This window comes from Pseudophryne corroboree, chromosome 11 (genome assembly GCF_028390025.1).
Source record: "Pseudophryne corroboree isolate aPseCor3 chromosome 11, aPseCor3.hap2, whole genome shotgun sequence".
Lineage (NCBI taxonomy): Eukaryota > Metazoa > Chordata > Amphibia > Anura > Myobatrachidae > Pseudophryne > Pseudophryne corroboree.
The window spans coordinates 79,731,536-79,751,031 of record NC_086454.1 but is presented as its reverse complement, the minus strand read 5'-3'; the positions used below and the strand labels follow the sequence as shown (position 1 = coordinate 79,751,031).

Sequence of the window (19,496 nt, the reverse complement as noted above, 5' to 3'; positions counted from 1 at the left end):
ATGGCCATAATCATGTACCGTATACCCTTAGCCACCTTTGGCTGTAATTTTGCATCTTCATAGTCGACACTAGAGTCAGTATCTGTGTCGGTATCTGTGTCATCGATCTGGGATATGGTGCGCTTCTGAGACCCCGAAGGACCTGGCGCCCCAGGGACAGGCATGGACTGGCTACCTGACTGATCCCTAGCTTCTGCTTTGTCTAATCTTTTATGCAATAGATTGACATTTGCATTCAAGACATTCAGCATATCCACCCATTCCGGTGTCGGCGTTGCCGACGGCGACCTGACATTTAAGCACTCCCCCTCCACATTAAGCGAGCCTTCCTCGTCAAACATGTCGACACACGCGTACCGACACACTTCACACACACACAGGGAACCCCTTTCCTGAAGACAGTATCCCTGTCAAGGCCCTTTGGAGAGACAGAGAGAGAGTAAGCCCGCACACACCCCAGCGCAATAACCCTGGAGACCAACACAAATTGTTTTTCCCCAGCAGCGCTGTTAATATGTAAACCGCCAATTATGTGCCCCCCCCCCCTCTTTTAAGCACCCTTTCTGTGTAAGCAGGGGAGAGTCCGGGGAGCTTTCTCTCAGCAGTGCTGTGGAGAGAAAATGGCGCTGGTGAGTGCTGAGGGAGAAGCCCCGCCCCCTCGGCGGCGGGCTTCTGTCCCGCTCAAACTTAGTGAAATATGGCGGGGGCTCTTTTATATACATGTACAGAGCCCACCTGTACATATATATATTCTTTATGCAATGCAGAGGTTTATATTGCCGCCCAGGGCGCCCCCCCCTGCGCCCTGCACCCTTACAGTGACCGGAGTATGTGAGGTGTATGGGAGCAATGACGCACAGCTGCAGTGCTGTGCGTTACCTCAGTGAAGCTGAAGGCTTCTGCCGCCTGACGACTTCTGTCTTCTGTACTTCTAGCTCTGTGAGGAGAACGGCTCCGGGGGTGGACGCCCAGTAAGAACCTGCGTTCACCCCCTCTGGAGCTAATGGTGTCCAGTAGCCGAGGAAGCAGAGCCCATCTTTGACAAAAAGGTCTGCTCCTCTCTCCTCAGTCCCACAATGCAGGGAGCCTGTTGCCAGCAGTGCTCCCTGTGAAAAAGTAAAATGTAGAAAGAAAAAATCCAAACAAAAATGCTTCTAGGCAGAGAACTCTGGAGAGCCCTCTGCAGTGCACCCATCTTGCTCTGGGCACAGTGTAAAACTGAGGTCTGGAGGAGGGGCATAGAGGGAGGAGCCAGTGCACACCCAGAGTCCAAAGCTTTCTTAAAGTGACCTATCTCCTGCGGAGCCCGTCTATTCCCCATGGTCCTTACGGAGTCCCCAGCATCCTCTAGGACGTTAGAGAAATTAGGCTGCACAATAGTCTCTATTATTCAAATGACGTTGCACAGTAGCACCACTTACACACATTACTCCAGGTGGAGCCCCATCACACATTTTGCCAGATAGAGCCCTCTTTTACAAAGTACAGCAGGTAGAGTCCCCTCTTACACATTACGGCAGGCAGAGCCCCGTTAGACATTACGGCAAGCAGAGCTCCCTTTTACACATTATGGCAGGCAGCGCTCCCTTTTACACATCACGGCAGAGTCCCCTTTTACACATTACGGCAGGCAGAGTCCCCTTTTACTCATTATAGCAGGTAGAGCTCCCTTTTACACATTATGGCAGGCAGAGCTCCCTTTCACACATTCTGGACCCCTCTCCCCTTGACCCATATAGCAGCCTCTTTCTCCCTCTCTCCTGAACCCATATAGCAGTTACTATCACTCACCCCCTCACCTGGACCCATATAGCAGTCTCTATCCCCCCTCCCCTGGACCCATATAGCAGTCTCTACCCTTCCCCCCCCCCCCCCACCTCTCCCCTGGACCCATATAGCAGTCTCTAACCCCCTCCTCTCCCCTGGACCCATATAGCAGTCCCTATCCCCCCCCCCCCCCCCCCGATCCATATAGCAGCTTTTAAACACCCGACTCCCTCACTGGACAGATTGCTGCTTCCTCCCCATACTCAGCACCCCAACCCCCTCAGCAGTCAGCTCAAACTATCAATTTACCAACCTTAGATGTTTTCTTTTTTTTAACAATGACAGATCCGCTGCCCGCTTCACAGATCCGCTGCCCGCTTCACAGATCCGCTGCTGCCCACTAACCAGAACCACACTCTTCCTGTGGCTCCTCCCCCGTGTCGCCCAGTGCCTGATGTCAGACAGGAAATCCCAGTCAGCAACCCGTGACATGACCGGTCTTTCCTCAGCGGCGCCGCATCTTTGTGCTGCTGTAGCGCAATGACAAGTGGCTCATCCAGTCAGGCTGCTTGCCATTGCGCACTGGTGGGGGACAGTAGGCCAGGTAGGATCGGGTCGCGGCCGCATGTTTCCCACCCCTACTTTAGACCCAAAATGCTCTCATTAGATAACAGGTTACACAGAACCCAGACACCCAGGCAAGGAGGATGAAAAGCTGAAATCCCTGAGTCACTTACAGCTACCTACCCCCTTCGTATCTCTCCTGATAGGGCAGCTCCATTGGTATCTCATGAAACCTGAAACTACTGTGTCTATGCCTGCACTGCATATGGCCCTGCTCACATTCTAGATTCCTGGTTCTGCCACACTGCACAGGAGGGAGAGTTAGTGACATCGGTGTGCTCCAGCCAGGGGTCCCCTAACAGAGGGGGGCCCGGGGTGCAGTGTATCCTTTGGCAGTCCCCCCCCCCCCCCTTTCAATCTGGCAATGCCTTTGGTTCCTTGTCTATTTGCAGGTTTTCACTGTATATTTACAATACCTAAATTTGAGAAGCTTTTATTTCCTAATTAAGAAATCTTTTGGCTTGCTTATTTTACTGGGGGGAGGGGGTTGCATTCTTCTATTCTTTTGCCTCCTGATATGTAATGTATTTATTATTTTTCATAAATGTTTTGTCACTCTAGCACTCAGCAGTATGGAAAGAATACATCAGTTTGTTATTAAAGATCAACATAGCGTTTAAAAGAGAAGCCTTCTTCAGATCACCATCTAATATCAACGTTCTGCAAATAGATAATGCAAATCATAACCGGTTTTCTTACAGGAATATGAGAATATCCACATATCGCTGGGGTCCTTGTGTTGGGTTATATTGTCCAGGTAGGGATCAGATCCCTTGAGTGGGAGATTCGTCCAGAAGCTTAGCCCCGCTGTCCTGACACATGTAGCACAATGATAAAGTGAAGGGTACATGGGGCAGATGTATTACCCTGGAGAAGGCTTAAGGAAGTGATAAAGCAGTGATAAGTGCAAGGTGATAAAGGCACCAGCCAATCAGCTCCTAACTGTTAATTTACATATTGGAGCTGATTGGCTGGTGCGTTTATCGCCTTGCACTTATCACTGGTTTATCACTTCCTTATGCCTTCTTCAGGTTAATACATCTGCCCCATTGTGACCAGTACTGTGGAAACACGCACCGACAATCACTCCTCTCTTAGATTAGTTGATTTTTGAACCAGTTAATATTTAAAAAAAAAAACAGTGAACTCCAAAAATTTGGAGGCGGTCCATATAGATGATAATACCACTTGATGAAACAAAGTTCTGATGCGTTTATTCGCCTATTATAGTGATTTCATCAGAGGAAATATTTGAAACATTTCCTCTGATGAAATCACCCTATTTACTATATATAGTTTCCAGTGTCATTAGTTTCATACTGTTTAGGTGTTCTACACAAGAACCTTTTCGCTTGTTTAATATTACATTTCATATATTATAAGAAATAATGAACCAACTCATTGTAAAATGCAAAAGGATTTTGGAGGATCCCTTAGTACCGTAGCCTGTGTAAATGGTCACAGATCTCTCTGGTGGTGTCTAATATGCATATATTATACAATTATCAGATACATTATTTCAGTTATGCTAATGCACATATTGCTACTACTATTCATCTCACTGGGTTAGATTTGTTACACATTTTGTATTGTGTTCCTGAGCATTATTTCATTGGGAAATTTTGGGGCTACATTATTTTGTGTTGGACACTATTAGGGGAACTGTATATACAGGTTGAGTATCCCTTATCCAAAATGCTTGGGACCAGAGGTATTTTGGATATTGGATTTTTCCGTATTTTGGAATAATTGCATACCATAATGAGATATCATGGTGATGGGACCTAAATCTAAGCACAGAATGCATTTATGTTACATATACAACTTATACACATAGCCGGAAGGTAATTTTAGCCAATATTTTTTGTAAGTTTGTGCATTGAACAAAGTGTGTGTACATTTGCACAATTCATTTATGTTTCATATACACCTTATATACACAGCCTGAAGGTCATTTAATACAATATTTTTAATAACTGTGTGTATTAAACAAAGTTTGTGTACATTGAGCCATCAGAAAACAAAGGTTTCACTATCTCACTCTCACTCAAAAAAGTCCGTATTTCGGAATATTCCGTATTTCGGAATATTTGGATATGGGATACTCAACCTGTATTCTCATTTGTACACTATTTGTAACATTCAATGCTGGACATTATGGCACCTCTAATTATACTGTGAATTTTTTTGCTATGCAGTGAATAGATGCATTTCTTACCTTCATATTTTTATTTAGATAATAATTGTGTAAGGCTTTCCCTTCTCAATGCGCACACCACCCCAATGGCTTCAACTGTGTCAAGAGAGGCGAACTGGCTGCCTGGATAAGTATTGGAGCTGCGGCACAGGGTGGGGTGGGTGGTGGTTGTGTTGTGATGGACCTATGAAGGGGGATGTCAGGAAAAGACAGTGGAGAGGGAGATGGATTGTCAAGAGAGATGTCAAAGCCACGGGGTGGGGGTGTGGGCAGAGAATGAGGTGACCCAGCATATGGTGGCCCATTAAACTCTTTTAATACAATGAAGACATAACCACTGCTGAGACTCTACAGCCACAACCACCACTAATTTTGTGATGTATTATAGTAGAATATTGGGGGGAGATTTCGCAATCTTTCCAAAAAGGAGAAGATGAGGGTTGCACATAGCAACCAATCAAATTCTACTTCTCATTTATCTAGAATATCCTAGAAAATGATAGCTATAATTAGATTGGCTTTTACGGTCAACATCTCCACTTGTCCTTTTTAGAAAGTTTGATAAATCCAGATGTGTCTGTGTATAGCAACGATCTGCAGCCGGACTGCGATGCGTATGCAGCGCTAGCCAGCTCCTATTGGGCAGCGGGAGTGTGCATACACAGGCGACCGTCAGCTTCCATTCAAAAGCTGGCATAGCGTATGCAACGACATGCTAGCAAACGCCTGCTGTGTTGCGTACGCAACGCAGCAAGGCTGAAAGAGGACACATCCCATGTGCAAAAGTTCAATTTCACCCATGGTTCCATGTCTCCGCACCACATTTGATTCCTCAACACTCTCCTTCACATCCTTGGTGACACAGGTAGGTGGACTTTGCAGAACAAACGGTCCACCAGTTTCATTTCTGTAGACTCCATTTGACAAGAAAGTCGACTGAAAGTATTGGTGGGCTTCAAGACTTGGGAGCAAAGATTACATGTTCCGGCAGCAATAATTTAACAAATCTGTAATATGGAAGTCTTGCCTTGGCCAATGCCACTATATGTACCATTAGCAAAGAATGCACTTTTTTTTTAAGCTGCTCAATTTAATTTGTCAGCCTCCATAAAAGTAGGAGCAGCCTCAGGCTATCATGTCCAGCAGTGCCTTGCGGACTCCTTAAGGCTTTAGCCAATAAAGTAACCAGATTTTCCCTAGCACAGGCTGAGGGGGTGGTCAATGGTGCCGTAAGGGCTTATGTTAGAATGAAACCATCCATCTTTCAATTACAAGGCTCAGAGCTGTGCGAATGGAAAACCATAAAAAAGTATATACATAAAAATAATACGTTCAGAACTAAAATAGGATAAAAAAAATAATATTATTTCATTATATGTACTGTATATCATTAGAATTCCTAATTATACTAATTGTCAGGTGTTTGTAGGCAAGATATTCAGCACATGATTACTGTAAGAGCATTTTATATGTCTATGTTTTCGCCCCCTGCATTTGCGCTATTTATTTATTAAGCTTGAGTGAACATTTCAGATTTACCAGCATTAATGTATCTGTCAGTTTGAATTTCAATCTCAGACTTAATCTGTTGATGTAATCTCTCAGTGTTGCTATAAATTATTTAAAACTATGTTTTTAGAAGACAAATAAAAAAACCCTCAAAAAACACAAATTAAATCTGCTTTGGTTTTTTTAATGATAATTACCATATGTGACCTTTTTTTTTTACATAAAAGTTAATTTGCAAATTTAATTGTGTTTCCAGGATACTGCTTTCAAGTCTGTGTAATCTACATATAACATGGACAATAATGACTATGATTGAGCTCTTATATTTAAAATAAACAGCACGGATATCAGCACGTGACGACCATATATGTTACACTTCAAATAAAGCCCCAAATCTCTGATTCCCTTTGCGTCTATTAGATGAAGCAACCCGTATAAGCACAGAGGCAAAATGTGTTATAAGACACTGTAATAATGACTCATATTACACACACAGTGCTACAAGGAAAGGTGATCAAACCGGAACTGAAAGTCCATTAAGAAATTATTTGGAGGAATGCCGTTTCTGTTAAGGATATATGTTAAAAATTTCTACTTTTAGAATATCGACATGGTCTAAATGCCGAAACTGACAGTATGATGATATTCACAATGTCGGCAAAGACATAATATCAACAATGTGAATGTTAACAGATTTTTTTTGTTGTTGTTGACAATTTAGGGTTAGGCGCGATAAGGATTAGGCTAAGGCAGTGGTTCTCAAACTGTGTGCCATGGCACCCTGGGGTGCCTCGGGGTACTTTCAGGGGTGCCTTGGATTGGTGGTCCAAAACCAATCCAAATTATTTACGGTCAATATAATAGGCAAAACCAGAGCTGGTGGCTGCCAATAATAAAATATGTGGACAAACAGAAGCAAATCCTGTCCCTCACCACACAACTGACCCTAAGGAAGGCATATAAACACACTTTACTTAATTTAATATTTATTTCTAAATGTTTCAATGAGAAACTTTTTGGCCTAGAGGTGCCATGAAAAAAATTATGGTACTCTAGGGCGCCGTGATTTAAATAGGTTTGGGAACCACTGGGCTAAGGATTCGTGTTAGGCATACTTACTGCTAGCTACTACAGAAGTCCTCCGACTTACAGCATTCACAGTGTCAACCTCCTATCCATATCGATATTCAGAACATGTCAAGAAATATTACCACACCCTCCCTGGCATATTTATCATGGGTGCAGTGTGTGTGGTGCACACAGGCCCTCGGGGGGCCCCATTTTTTCAATATTGCCCTCCGGAGTCGTCAGTAGTAGCGCTGCAGAAATCACCAGTAAAATGGTGCGGCAGCATTTCCCGACGTTTTGCATATGCGCAGTAAGAAAATTACTGGGAAAATGTCCATACGCCATTTTCCTGGAGACCCTAGTGCCCAGAGTTTACAGCGCAGACAACTAGAGACGAGGGGCCCAAACAGAGTCCTCCCCGTCTCTTGAAGTGCCCCTGTACACCCTCCATAAATTAGTCCAGATGTTCTAGTTATAGCTCGAATAAATACACTTTTTCCAGATCTCTGATAGTCATTTTGTCCTGAGAAGCAGAATTACAGGAGGAGGTGGGGAATCAAATGCAGGTTATGTCCGCAATGTGTCACTGGAACGTTGTTGCGATGGTTGGAACACTGGCATCTTGTGGTCTCCATCCCCAATTAAAGGTGTGTATCAAACTAAACTGAGCTACCTTAATTCTTAGGGATGTGCTCAGCCAAACATCGCAGCGGCATGCTGGCCAGAATTGAATTCCTTTTCAAAATCTCCCAAAACCCATAACATTAATAGACCAATGCTTTTAAACCATGAGGCAGATGTATTAACCTGGAGAAGGCATAAGGAAGTGATAAACTAGTGATATGTGCAAGGTGATGAAGGCACCAGCCAATCATTTCTAATACGTAAATTAACAGTTCAGATCTGATTGGCTGGTGCCTGTATCACCTTGCACATATCACTGGTTTATCACTTCCTTATGCCTTCTCCAGGTTAATACATCTGCCCCCATGTACGTAAACCCAACTTACTTCACTTGCAGACCGATATTTAAAAGGCAACACTGCAGTTGTGAGAATATTATCTTTATCAACAGTCCAATTTCCAGCAGTAATATTTTTTTATATAAAATGTTTATTAATAAGGATAATAATAATGATGATGATGATGCCCCATTTGGGCGCAGAGTCTGTGAGCGTATCTGCTAAGAAGACATCACTAGAAGTCCAGGTGCTTCTTGCCTGGGGCTGCAGAGCCACATCCTGAGCTCAGCAGTTTGGTCGACCCTGCCAGATCCTGTTTGCTTGAACGACTCACTGTGTCTGACAAGTCTGGAGGCAAGTGCAGTCTCTGCGGACAGAATGGGAATGAAAATAGCAGAACACAACCATTATTAAATGTTTATTTGAAGCAGCACACGGTATACCTTGTTAGTCATTCATGTAGTCATTTAGTTTTACATGCTACATAAGTATCTATAAATCTCTTCCAAACCATTTGTTTGAAATAAAATTTGCACATGCAGGGAACGAACATATAAACGGGCTCACTGACGAAAAAGTAGCAGAAGTGGAAAAGCATGTCTTATAAAGGGTGAGCAGCCGCCGCCATGGCGCGTGATCCTCTCCTCTTATCCTCCTTTAAGTTCTACAACATTTTATCAAGTGAAAAAAATATACAGGGTAAGATATATATATATATATATATATATATATATATATGGCAGGGTATGCAAAAATTATATTTATATCTGAGTAAATGTTTGTATTAAAGGGATCCTGGCAGTCAGGATACGGCGTTGAAATCCCGACACCGGGATTCCGACATGGATCTCGATGCCGGCATCGGGATCCTGAACAAAGGTCTGCCGGGACTGCAAACAGATAAGCCAAGGGTAGGGAGAATTAGGTTTAGGGGAGGGTTCAGCTGTCTCGGGGGAAGGGGGGGGGGAAGGGGGCTAGAGGTGGGTTAGGCCATGGGGGAGAGAAGGTTAGGTTTAGGTTGCGGGGAGGTGGGTTAGGGTTATGCAACACCTGGAAGTGTTCGGTTGTATGGCACGAGGAACACAAGACAGGAACTTTATAAAGTATGCCACAAAACATCTTGGATTGGTCCTCAGTGGCTGTCTGAGCATACAAATGTTTATAAGGCGCACCGTGTTTACGTCACAACAAAGTTTTACTACCTAACCCTTTAGTACCACCCCTCTCAATAGCACTTTACCCCTACACACAATCCAGCGGGAATTGGGTCCAGGCTGAACACAGCAAGGCTGGTACCTCTATGGGAGCATGGGTTCAAAAACTGCCTGTTCGCGCTTAAAGGCTAAATGACACTGAGGAAGCCGCCGATACTGAGGAGTGGGCGGAGAAACGTGGAATCCACACCAGCCGATCGGTGTGAACCGACACCTGAGAAGTGAACTTTTCAACCAGCTCATATTCACGGACTCCGGATAAGGCTGTAAGTACAAGCAAGTACAATCAAAGGCCGGGAGGACGAACTATCTTTGCCGTGGTCAAATGAGGAAACCAAGTTCCGCTTCTAACAGGTGATCGGTGGGTTAACCGGGAGCACTATCACACGCACTGTGATCATTTCAGAGACATTTGCATGTTATACAAACGACCATTCTATATTGTTCAGTGTATGCCACGGATGCACTGACTTCAATATCAGTTGAAAAAAATGGGCATAACAATATATTTACCTAAGAACAAATAGTTACCATTCAAAACAATTGTTAACAATTACTATAGCTCATTTGAATGCCAACTCATAAGTGACTCATTGCTTTCATGAGTATATCCAAGAATACCGTCATCATTTCTTTGTATTCTGATACGTGGACTGATATATTGTAGCAAGAGTCTAAAAAGCTACTTAATACAGCCTTTATTGCCTTGGAGAGACTTTGCACAAACTTTGTGGGTAATATTGGATCCATGTTTAATTAATTATACCCACAGTTCATGAACAAATTGTGAAGCATTCACTTATTAGAACAGAGGTAGCTACAATTATAGATTCATGCAAATTCCTTGTTTAAAGGAGTTATCCTGTTTTAGAGATATTGCATTTTATGTGGTGAAACTGTTTTTTGCCGGCCGGCATTAAGTATAATTGTTTTAAACATTGCTATTTATTCATTTAATATAAATAAAAATCCACATCAAATGTGAATTAGCGCTCTCTTGGCTTTCTTTTATTAAGGTTAGGTTTAGGTTGCGGGGAGGTGGGTTAGGGTTATGCAACACCTGGAAGTGTTCGGTTGTATGGCACGAGGAACACAAGACAGGAACTTTATAAAGTATGCCACAAAACATCTTGGATTGGTCCTCAGTGGCTGTCTGAGCATACAAATGTTTATAAGGCGCACCGTGTTTACGTCACAACAAAGTTTTACTACCTAACCCTTTAGTACCACCCCTCTCAATAGCACTTTACCCCTACACACAATCCAGCGGGAATTGGGTCCAGGCTGAACACAGCAAGGCTGGTACCTCTATGGGAGCATGGGTTCAAAAACTGCCTGTTCGCGCTTAAAGGCTACAATTACCGTGTTTGAAAAGTGCTGTGGCTCTGATTCACCAGGGCTGTAGGGCATTTGGGGTAGTATGGATGGTATAATGGTTAGCATTACTGCCTCATAGCACTGAGGTCATGGCTTCGATTCCCACCATGGCCCTATCTGTGCAGAGTTTGTACAGTATATTCTTCCCGTCCTTGCATGGGTTTCCTTCGGGTACTCCGGTTTCCCCCCCCACAAGCCAAAAATATAATGGTAGGTTAATTGGCTCCCCAAAAAAATTAACCCTAGTGTGAATGTGTCTGTGTGTACATGTGATAGGGAATATAGATTGTAAGCTCACGTTGAGAATATGGGGGATAGCGCACTGATCATAAATACAATGCTAATTAGCGTAAAGAAACAAAAATTAGAACAATTATGAGGAAAAGATTCCAATTGATGTTTATATGGGTGATGCACCCTGAGTCAGTATTATACTGAACAGAACGAAGGAGAGAAAGAAGACTCTTTTTTGGGTGCACTCTTGTGATTAGTCAGAAGAAGACTAGAATATTGGAAAGTTAAAACATATAATATTTTATTAATCTGCTATTAAGTGTATCCTAGACAAACATATAAGAAACATACCTAAAAGTTAAAACATTCGCATAAATAGTCTCTCAATTGTAAACGATGCATGGGAAAATTCCATATTAGTAGGACCAGATATGTGGTATAGATAGTCGAGACTAATCAAGACTCAAGCTGTCTGGATTTACGGGTGTGCGCAAGAATTCAAGTGATACTCTTTAAATTAGGTAAGCATTTATGTACCAGGAATTTAACTGCAAAGAAATTCACTCCTTAATTGCACGGACAACTGACATAAAAATAAAGAACTTGTCACCAAAAAGGACTGAGAAAGAAGAACGTACACATTTTGTAAAAGAAAAGGTACAAAAAAATTAATGAATCTGCTGTCAGCATTAGGCACAGAGTATGCCAATCACTCCAAACTCACTAAACTGGGTCTTCCTAGGAGGTCTCCCATCCAAGTACTGACCAAGCTCAACACTACTTAGCTTCCAAGATCGGACGGAGTCGGGCATTTACAGTGTGGTATGATAGTAGAGGTAGAATTCCTGCAAATCTGCCCGTAATCTTGAAGTGGTAATCATGTACAAGGGTAAGCTCGACCTGGTTTTGCCTTGTAAATGATTGCTGCTTTAAAAATACATGCAGACTCGCAGGAAGTCCCAAACAGCCTGCAATCTTGCAGGCTATTACATTTTGCTCACAGTATTATATATCAATAGTACATTTTTACAAACGCAAAGTCTGGGAATCATAGTGCTTTAATCTGTGTTAATAGATTACTTTACAAGCTCTTTATGCTATGATTAGGCTGTGTCCCGTGTGGTTAGGGTTAGGCTGCGTCCCGAGGGGTTAGGTTTAGGCTGTGGATAAGGGGGTGGGGGTTAGAGTTAAGATGCGGGGAGGGGGTTTAGGCACTCCAGGGGGTTGTTAGGGTTAGGCACAAGGGGGGAGGTTAGGGTTAGGCTGCGGGCATAGAGGGTTGGGGGAAGGGGAGAGGGTAGAACACCCTTAACTCACCCCTGTCAGCCTTTCTAAATTTGCTATACCAGCGTCAGTATTTCAACCGCCGGGATACCACACGGTGGTCTCATACCCTTTGTGTCTGTTAAAACGATATTCAATGTTTATTTACTCTTAGCCTGTGGAAGCTGCATATTGTTTTAGTGAAACCATCATTTCCATATTACCAGTAGACAAGATCGATCTTTTACATTTCGTTCTGAAGGGAGGAGGGGTGTAGAACAAGGTGAATATAAGGCAGGCGCACTAGTTCACATATAAAATATGGATGCAATATTTGTGATGCCTTTGTGTTTGTAAGTAATAAAAATAATTAGGGCAGTGGAAGGTTTTACTGTACTTTACCTTTCATATTTTCGCTCAGCTCATGTGCAGTGCAGCAGAAAATGTGTTTTGTGCAGGAAAGAAAAAATGGAAAAATGGAGGAAAATGTGTGGCTTGCCCCGGGCTTAAAATGCCTTGTACAGATATGACAGCTGAGACCGCAGCAGGAGAATAACCGGGAGAGAGAGGAGAGTAACTGATGGAAGGGTGAATCCCTCCCCAGAAAGGTGACACAGAAATGATTTCAGTAACTATTACCCTACTGCAATGCCTGGGATGTAATAAAGGGACTGCTCAGCATTGAGCAGCTGAGATAGAGGTGTTAAAGACAAAACACATAACTGACAGCATATGCCTTTATGTATCATGCTGAATGTATAACATTTATACACTGCGAATACCCCAGTAAATGATTTCTCCAGCGCAATAATAACATCTCCACTTTTCAATGGTCGATTGTAATGGTGGTGTCACAGAGAAGAGAGGAGCCCTAAATAAAATTTAGAGCAGCTAGGAAACTAGGACACTTTAGAAGTAGAACAAGGAAATGGGAGATAAGTAAAACAGAGATAACATCCCAGGAATATGGGTGATATACTGTAAATGGGAACCATGGGGTCTATTCATGAAGCAGTGAAAAGAGTGGAGAAACAGACCAGTGGAGAAGTTGCCCATGGCAACCAATCAGCATCTCCCTTACATTTTATAGGATGTACTGGATAAAGGCTTCCTTCAAAGCTGATTGGTTGACACTCCACTGGTCCTTTTCTCCACTCTTTTCACTGCTTCATTAATAGGCCCCCATGTCTCTTGCAAAGAAATGGAATCAAGAAGTTAATAAAGTTAGTGTAAGTGGGCAGGACTACCCATAACATGGGTTCCATTCAGGGCACACATCTGCGGGGTTCAGTAATTGTATAACATGGAAACATAAGGGTCATGTAACAGGTGTGACAAATTATTATTGTAGTACTTGTTTGCCAGATTTCCCTCACCACACCGCTCAGCTCCTCCTTCTCTCTGGCTGGCCCTACCCCCTTCTCTGATGCCCTCATCTTCCTCATCCTTTCACCTAGACCTGACCCCCCCACTCCCCACCCTCAATCAATTGTAGGTGCTTGGGCCTTTGAAATAGACCATTTCATAAGACCAAAGGGAGGGACTATAAAACAAGTACCATTGTGAAAGGAGCATGGGGGTTAAAACAATATTAAAAGTTGGAAAGCATTAAGGAAAACTTGAAAGGTCTCAAAAAGCATTGTTTTCCAAAACACCAACTAGGCTGCCTTCTCTTCCAAGAGAGTCCACATACAAAATATTATAGATAACCGTCATTATATTACAACTGGAGAAATAGTCCAAAAACTGTCCTACACTTGGTACAATTTGAGATATTATATAAACACTAAAATTACCCAAAAAGTTACTAGGCCCAGTGAATTTCCATCCCAATAGTCAAACATAGTGGTGGTGGTGGTGGTGTGATGATAAGGGGAAGCTTTGCTGCTTCTGGTCCTGGGTGACACCATAATTGACGGAATCATGAGTTTTGCTACCAGAAAATTCTGAGGGAGAAATATCCGGTCATCAGTCTGTGAGATGAAGCTTAAAAGCAAATAGGTTAGGAAGCGGATCCTGAAGAAGAAATTAAGGTTTTGGAGTGGCCTAGTCAACGTTCTGACTCTAAGGCAGGACCTTGCTTGAAAACCCCTCACATGTGTCTGGATTAAAGTGATTCTGCATAAAGAGTTGGCCAAACATCAATGCAGTTGTAATTGCTAAAGGTGGCACAGCCTGTTTTTACGTTTGTAGTGGTGGTTGGGGGGTGGATCAATTTTTCAAATACAGTAAGTAATATAGGTGTTTCAGAAATATTAATTATGTGAAAACATGAACCACAGTATACATAATATCATACATTTATACAGGGGGAAACATGACTATGCTATCTTAGGGAGAGATAGAGAGTCCTGGCAAGCTTAAGCTTGATACATGCCAGCACCGACCTCTGGTTATAACAGATGAACACAAAGGGGTAAGGCATATACTGATCACAGTTAATTGTCTGTGGCAATGAGGTGCACTAGTGGTAGGGGTTTTCACCACATTCCTTGCACTACAATCTTTGCTCCACGCCTAGAACCATAAGCAACCATATTATCCATGACACTGGTATCACTGGGGTGGGAGGGTGCGGCAGGCCAAACCCAGGTGTCATCATCGGAGGAAGTGACACCAAAATGCCAGCTCCTCTGCAGTGACGGGAGTCAGGTGTTTCAGTGTGACAGTCTCCTGCAACACTCTGCTCCTGTCACAGGGGAAGAGCCGGGAATGCGGGACACGCCCCCGGAGTGATGCAATCAGGATTCCCCAAGAGGGTAATCCTCATGCCCCCTTTACGATATGCCATGCCCACTTTTCAGCCTAATGTGTAAAAAGGGGGACTCTGCTAACTAAATGTGTAAAAAGGGGGACTCTGCTGACTAAATGTGTAAAAAGGGGGACTCTGCTGACTAAATGTGTAAAAAGGGGGACTCTGCTGACTAAATGTGTAAAAAGGGGGACTCTGCTGACTAAATGTGTAAAAAACGAGTTTTATGGTAAGAACTTACCTTTGTTAAAACTCTTTCTGCGAGGTACACTGGGCTCCACAAGGAATGGACAATGGAGTGTAGAGTAGGATCTTGATCCGAGGCACCAACAGGCTCAAAACTTTGACTGTTCCCAGAATGCATAGCGCCGCCTCCTATATCACCCCGCCTCCCTGCACAGGATCTCACTTTTTAGTTAACCAGTTCAATGCAGTAGCAGGAAAAGAGACGACAACGGTTAGTAGCCACAACACCGCATTCTCACGACAGGAGACGTGTCAGCGGCTAATGCCATACCAACCAAAAGAAGCTAAGTGCGTCAGGGTGGGCGCCTTGTGGAGCCCAGTGTACCTCGCAGAAAGAGTTTTAACAAAGGTAAGTTCTTACCATAAAACTCGTTTTCTGCTGCGGGGTACACTGGGCTCCACAAGGAAAGGACAATGGGGATGTCCTAAAGCAGTTCCTTATGGGAGGGGACGCACTGTAGCGGGCACAAGAACCCGGCGTCCAAAGGAAGCATCCTGGGAAGCGGCGGTATCGAAGGCATAGAACCTTATGAACGTGTTCACAGAGGACCACGTAGCTGCCTTGCACAATTGTTCAAGGGTCGCACCACGTTGGGCCGCCCAAGAAGGTACAACAGATCGAGTAGAATGGGCCTTAATGTGATCAGGAGCAGAGAGACCAGCCTTCACATAAGCATGTGCAATCACCATTCTAATCCATCTGGCCAGAGTTTGCTTGTGAGCAGGCCAGCCCCGTTTGTGAAACCCAAACACAACAAAAAGAAAATCAGATTTCCTAATAGGAGCAGTTCTCTTCACATAGATACGGAGAGCCCGTACCACATCCAAAGACCGCTCTTTGGGAGACAGATCAGGAGAAACAAGTGCCGGAACTACAATCTCCTGATTAAGGTGGAACGATGAAACCACCTTAGGTAGATAGCCGGGACGAGTCCTAAGAACCGCCCGGTCACGGTGAAATATCAGATATGGGGAACTACAGGACAAGGCACCCAAATCCGACACTCTTCTAGCTGAAGCAATAGCCAGCAGAAACACCACCTTAAGGGAAAGCCACTTAAGGTCATCTGAACCAAGAGGTTCAAACGGAGACTCTTGTAACGCCTCCAAAACCACCGACAAGTCCCAAGGAGCCACAGGCGGGACATAGGGAGGTTGGATACGCAACACGCCCTGAGTAAAGGTATGCACATCAGGTTAGATCGTAATTTTTCTCTGTAACCACACCGACAAGGCAGATATTAGAACCTTGAGGGAGGCCAGACGCAGGCCTAAGTCCAGGCCCTGCTGAAGAAAAGCCAATAACTTGGCTATACTAAACTTGGAAGCGTCATAATCGTTAGATGCGCACCAAACAAAGTAAGAATGCCAGACCCTATAGTAAATCCGAGCCGAAGCCGGTTTCCGGGACCGCAACATAATTTGAATGACCGCCTCAGAAAACCCTTTAGCCCTTAAGACGGAAGCTTCAAGAGTCACTCCGTCAAAGACAGCCAGGCTAGGTCCTGGTAGACACAGGGGCCCTGAACGAGGAGGTCTGAGCGTTGTGGAAGTAGAATTGGACGCTCTGACGATAGGCCTTACAGGTCTGAAAACCAGTGCCGTCTGGGCCACGCTGGAGCTATGAGAAGCAGAATTCCTTTTTCTTGCTTGAACTTCCGAATTACCCTGGGCAGGAGTGACACCGGAGGGAACATGTACGGCAGCCGAAACCTCCACGGTACCGCCAGCGCATCCACGAATGCTGCTCGAGGATCCCTTGTCCTTGGTCCGAAGACCAGAACCTTGTGATTGTGTCGAGACGCCATCAGATCTACGTCTGGAAGGCCCCACCCTTTCCACTAGGAGTTGAAACACTTCTGGATGGAGGCCCCACTCGCCGGCATGCACGTCCTGACGACTGAGAAAGTCCGCTTCCCAATTCAGGACTCCAGGAATGAATATTGCAGATATGGCCAGTAGATGGCGTTCTGCCCACAGTAGAATCCGTGAGACTTCCTTCATTACTAGGCGGCTTCGAGTGCCGCCTTGATGATTTATGTAAGCCACTGTGGTGGCGTTGTCCGACTGAACTTGAACAGGACGGTTCTGAATTAAATGCTGGGCTAGGTTCAAGGCACTGAAGACCGCCCGCAACTCCAGAATATTGATCGAGATTGATCCATCGCCCCTGAAGGGAGTGTTGCTCCAGCACCACGTCCCAACCTCTTAGACTGGCATCTGTCGTCAACAGGACCCAGTCGGATATCCAGAACGGACGGCCCTTGCACAGTTGTTGGTCCCGGAGCCACCAGAGCAGCGACAGACGGACCTCCGGAGTCAATGAGATCATTTGAGACCTGATCCGGTGAGGCAGGCCGTCCCATTTGGCTAAGATCAGCCTCTGGAGAGGGCGAGAGTGAAATTGAGCGTACTCCACCATGTGGAATGCTGACACCATGAGGCCCAGCACCTGCATCGCCGAATGTATCGACACTTGCGGACAAGATAGGAAGCAACGAATCCTGTTCTGAAGTTTCAGGACTTTCTCCAGAGACAGGAACAACCGCTGATTGTGAGTGTCCAATAGTGCTCCCAGATGCACCATGCTCTGAGCAGGGATCAGGGATGACTTCTTCCAGTTGATGAGCCATCCGTGGGCTTGCAGAAACCGGACTGTCACATCTAGATGACGCAGGAGAAGTTCTGGGGAATGTGCCAGGATTAACAAGTTGTCCAAATACGGCAGTATCCTGACCCCTTGACGACGGAGTACCACCGTCATCACCGCCATGACTTTTGTAAAGACTTGCGGAGCCGTTGTAAAACCAAAAGGTAACGCCCGAAACTGGTAATGGCAGTTGGCAATCGCAAATCTTAGGTATTGCTGATGAGACACTGCTATAGGAATATGCAGGTAAGCATCCTGTATATCCAGGGAGACCATGAAGTCCCCAGGTTCCAAGGCCAGAACTATAGAGTGAAGGGTTTCCATTCGGAACTTGGAAACCTTCGCAAACCTGTTCAACGCCTTGAGGTTGAGAATGGGCCGGGAGGACCCATTCGGTTTCGGGACTAGAAACAGCGGAGAATAGTACCCCCGGCCCCTCTGCACAAGAGTCACCTGTACTTCGACTCCTGTATCCAGGAGGGTCTGTACCACAGAATGTAGAGTGTTTGCCTTTGTCTTGTCCAACGTGACATCTGTCTAGCAAAATCGATGAGTGGGTCGGTTTTTGAAGGCTATGGCGTAACCTCGAGTGACGGTTTCCCGTACCCAGGCATCTGAAGTGGTCTTCAACCATTCCTGGGTATACCCTAGAAGCCGGCCCCCCACCCTGGGATCCCCCAGAGGGAGGCCCGCCCCATCATGCGGCAGGCTTATCTCTCTTGGAAGCTGGCTGACGGGCCGCCCAGGCTCTTTTGGGCTTAGGCTTACCAGGTTTGGAAGTGTGGGCCTGCTTGTTGTACGCCTGACCTTTTGCTTTACCTGAAGGACGAAAGGGCCGAAAGGAAGTACCTTTAGCCTTCAACACAAAAGGAGCAGTACTTGGCAGACAGGCAGTTTTGGCAGTAGCCAAGTAAGGCACAATCTTATTTAAATCCTCCCCAAACAGAATATCTCCCTTAAAAGGGAGTACCTCCAGGGTTTTTCTAGAGTCCAGATCCACAGACCAGGATCTCAGCCACAATATCCGGCGAGCCAGGACTGACATAGTAGCATCAGAAGCCGCCTCTTTAATATAACGAGAAACTGTGACAATATAAGACAAGCATTGTCTAGCATGGTCAGAGGAGATTTCAGCATCTAACTCCAAGGCCCATGCTTCAATGGCCTCTGCAGCCCAAGTAGCTGCAATAGTGGGACTTTGTGCAGCACCCGTGAGGGTGTAAATCGCTTTCAGACAACCCTCCACACGTTTATCCGTAGGCTCTTTTAGAGACGTGACGGTGGTGACCGGTAGAGCTGAGGAAACCACCATCCTAGCCACATGTGAGTCCACTGGAGGAGGCGTTTCCCAATTCTTAGACAGCTTCGGCGCGAGGGGATAGCGAGCCAGCATCTTTTTTTGAGGCACAAACTTCGTACCCGGGTTTTCCCAGGGTTCCTGACGTATATCAATTAGGTGGTCAGAGTGAGGTAAAACTTCATCCGACGAGGTGTCAGTGACAGCAGTGCATTGTGAGGAGACAAGCGCTCGCTTAGAGGACCCCTTGGACGTAGGCGAGCGACGGTCAGACTTTTTAGTAGTCAGGGAATGGTTCAACTTCTTTACTTGAGCAGATAAATCGTCCGCCCACGG

General features: G+C 45.0%; 1 protein-coding gene and 1 pseudogene across 1 annotated transcript in view; both read right to left on the bottom strand.

Moving 5' to 3' along the window:
* Window positions 1–8,213: 8,213 nt before the first annotated feature.
* The window catches only part of ELP4 (elongator acetyltransferase complex subunit 4), a 563,638-nt gene continuing 552,355 nt past the window's right edge, over window positions 8,214–19,496 (bottom strand). Inside the window, exon 10 of the mRNA XM_063944451.1 lies at window positions 8,214–8,494. Coding sequence (XP_063800521.1) covers window positions 8,363–8,494 — 132 coding nt within the window. The 3' untranslated portion in view covers window positions 8,214–8,362. The remainder of the gene's footprint in view (window positions 8,495–19,496) is intronic.
* On the bottom strand, window positions 11,670–11,788 carry LOC134971439 (5S ribosomal RNA; annotated as a pseudogene).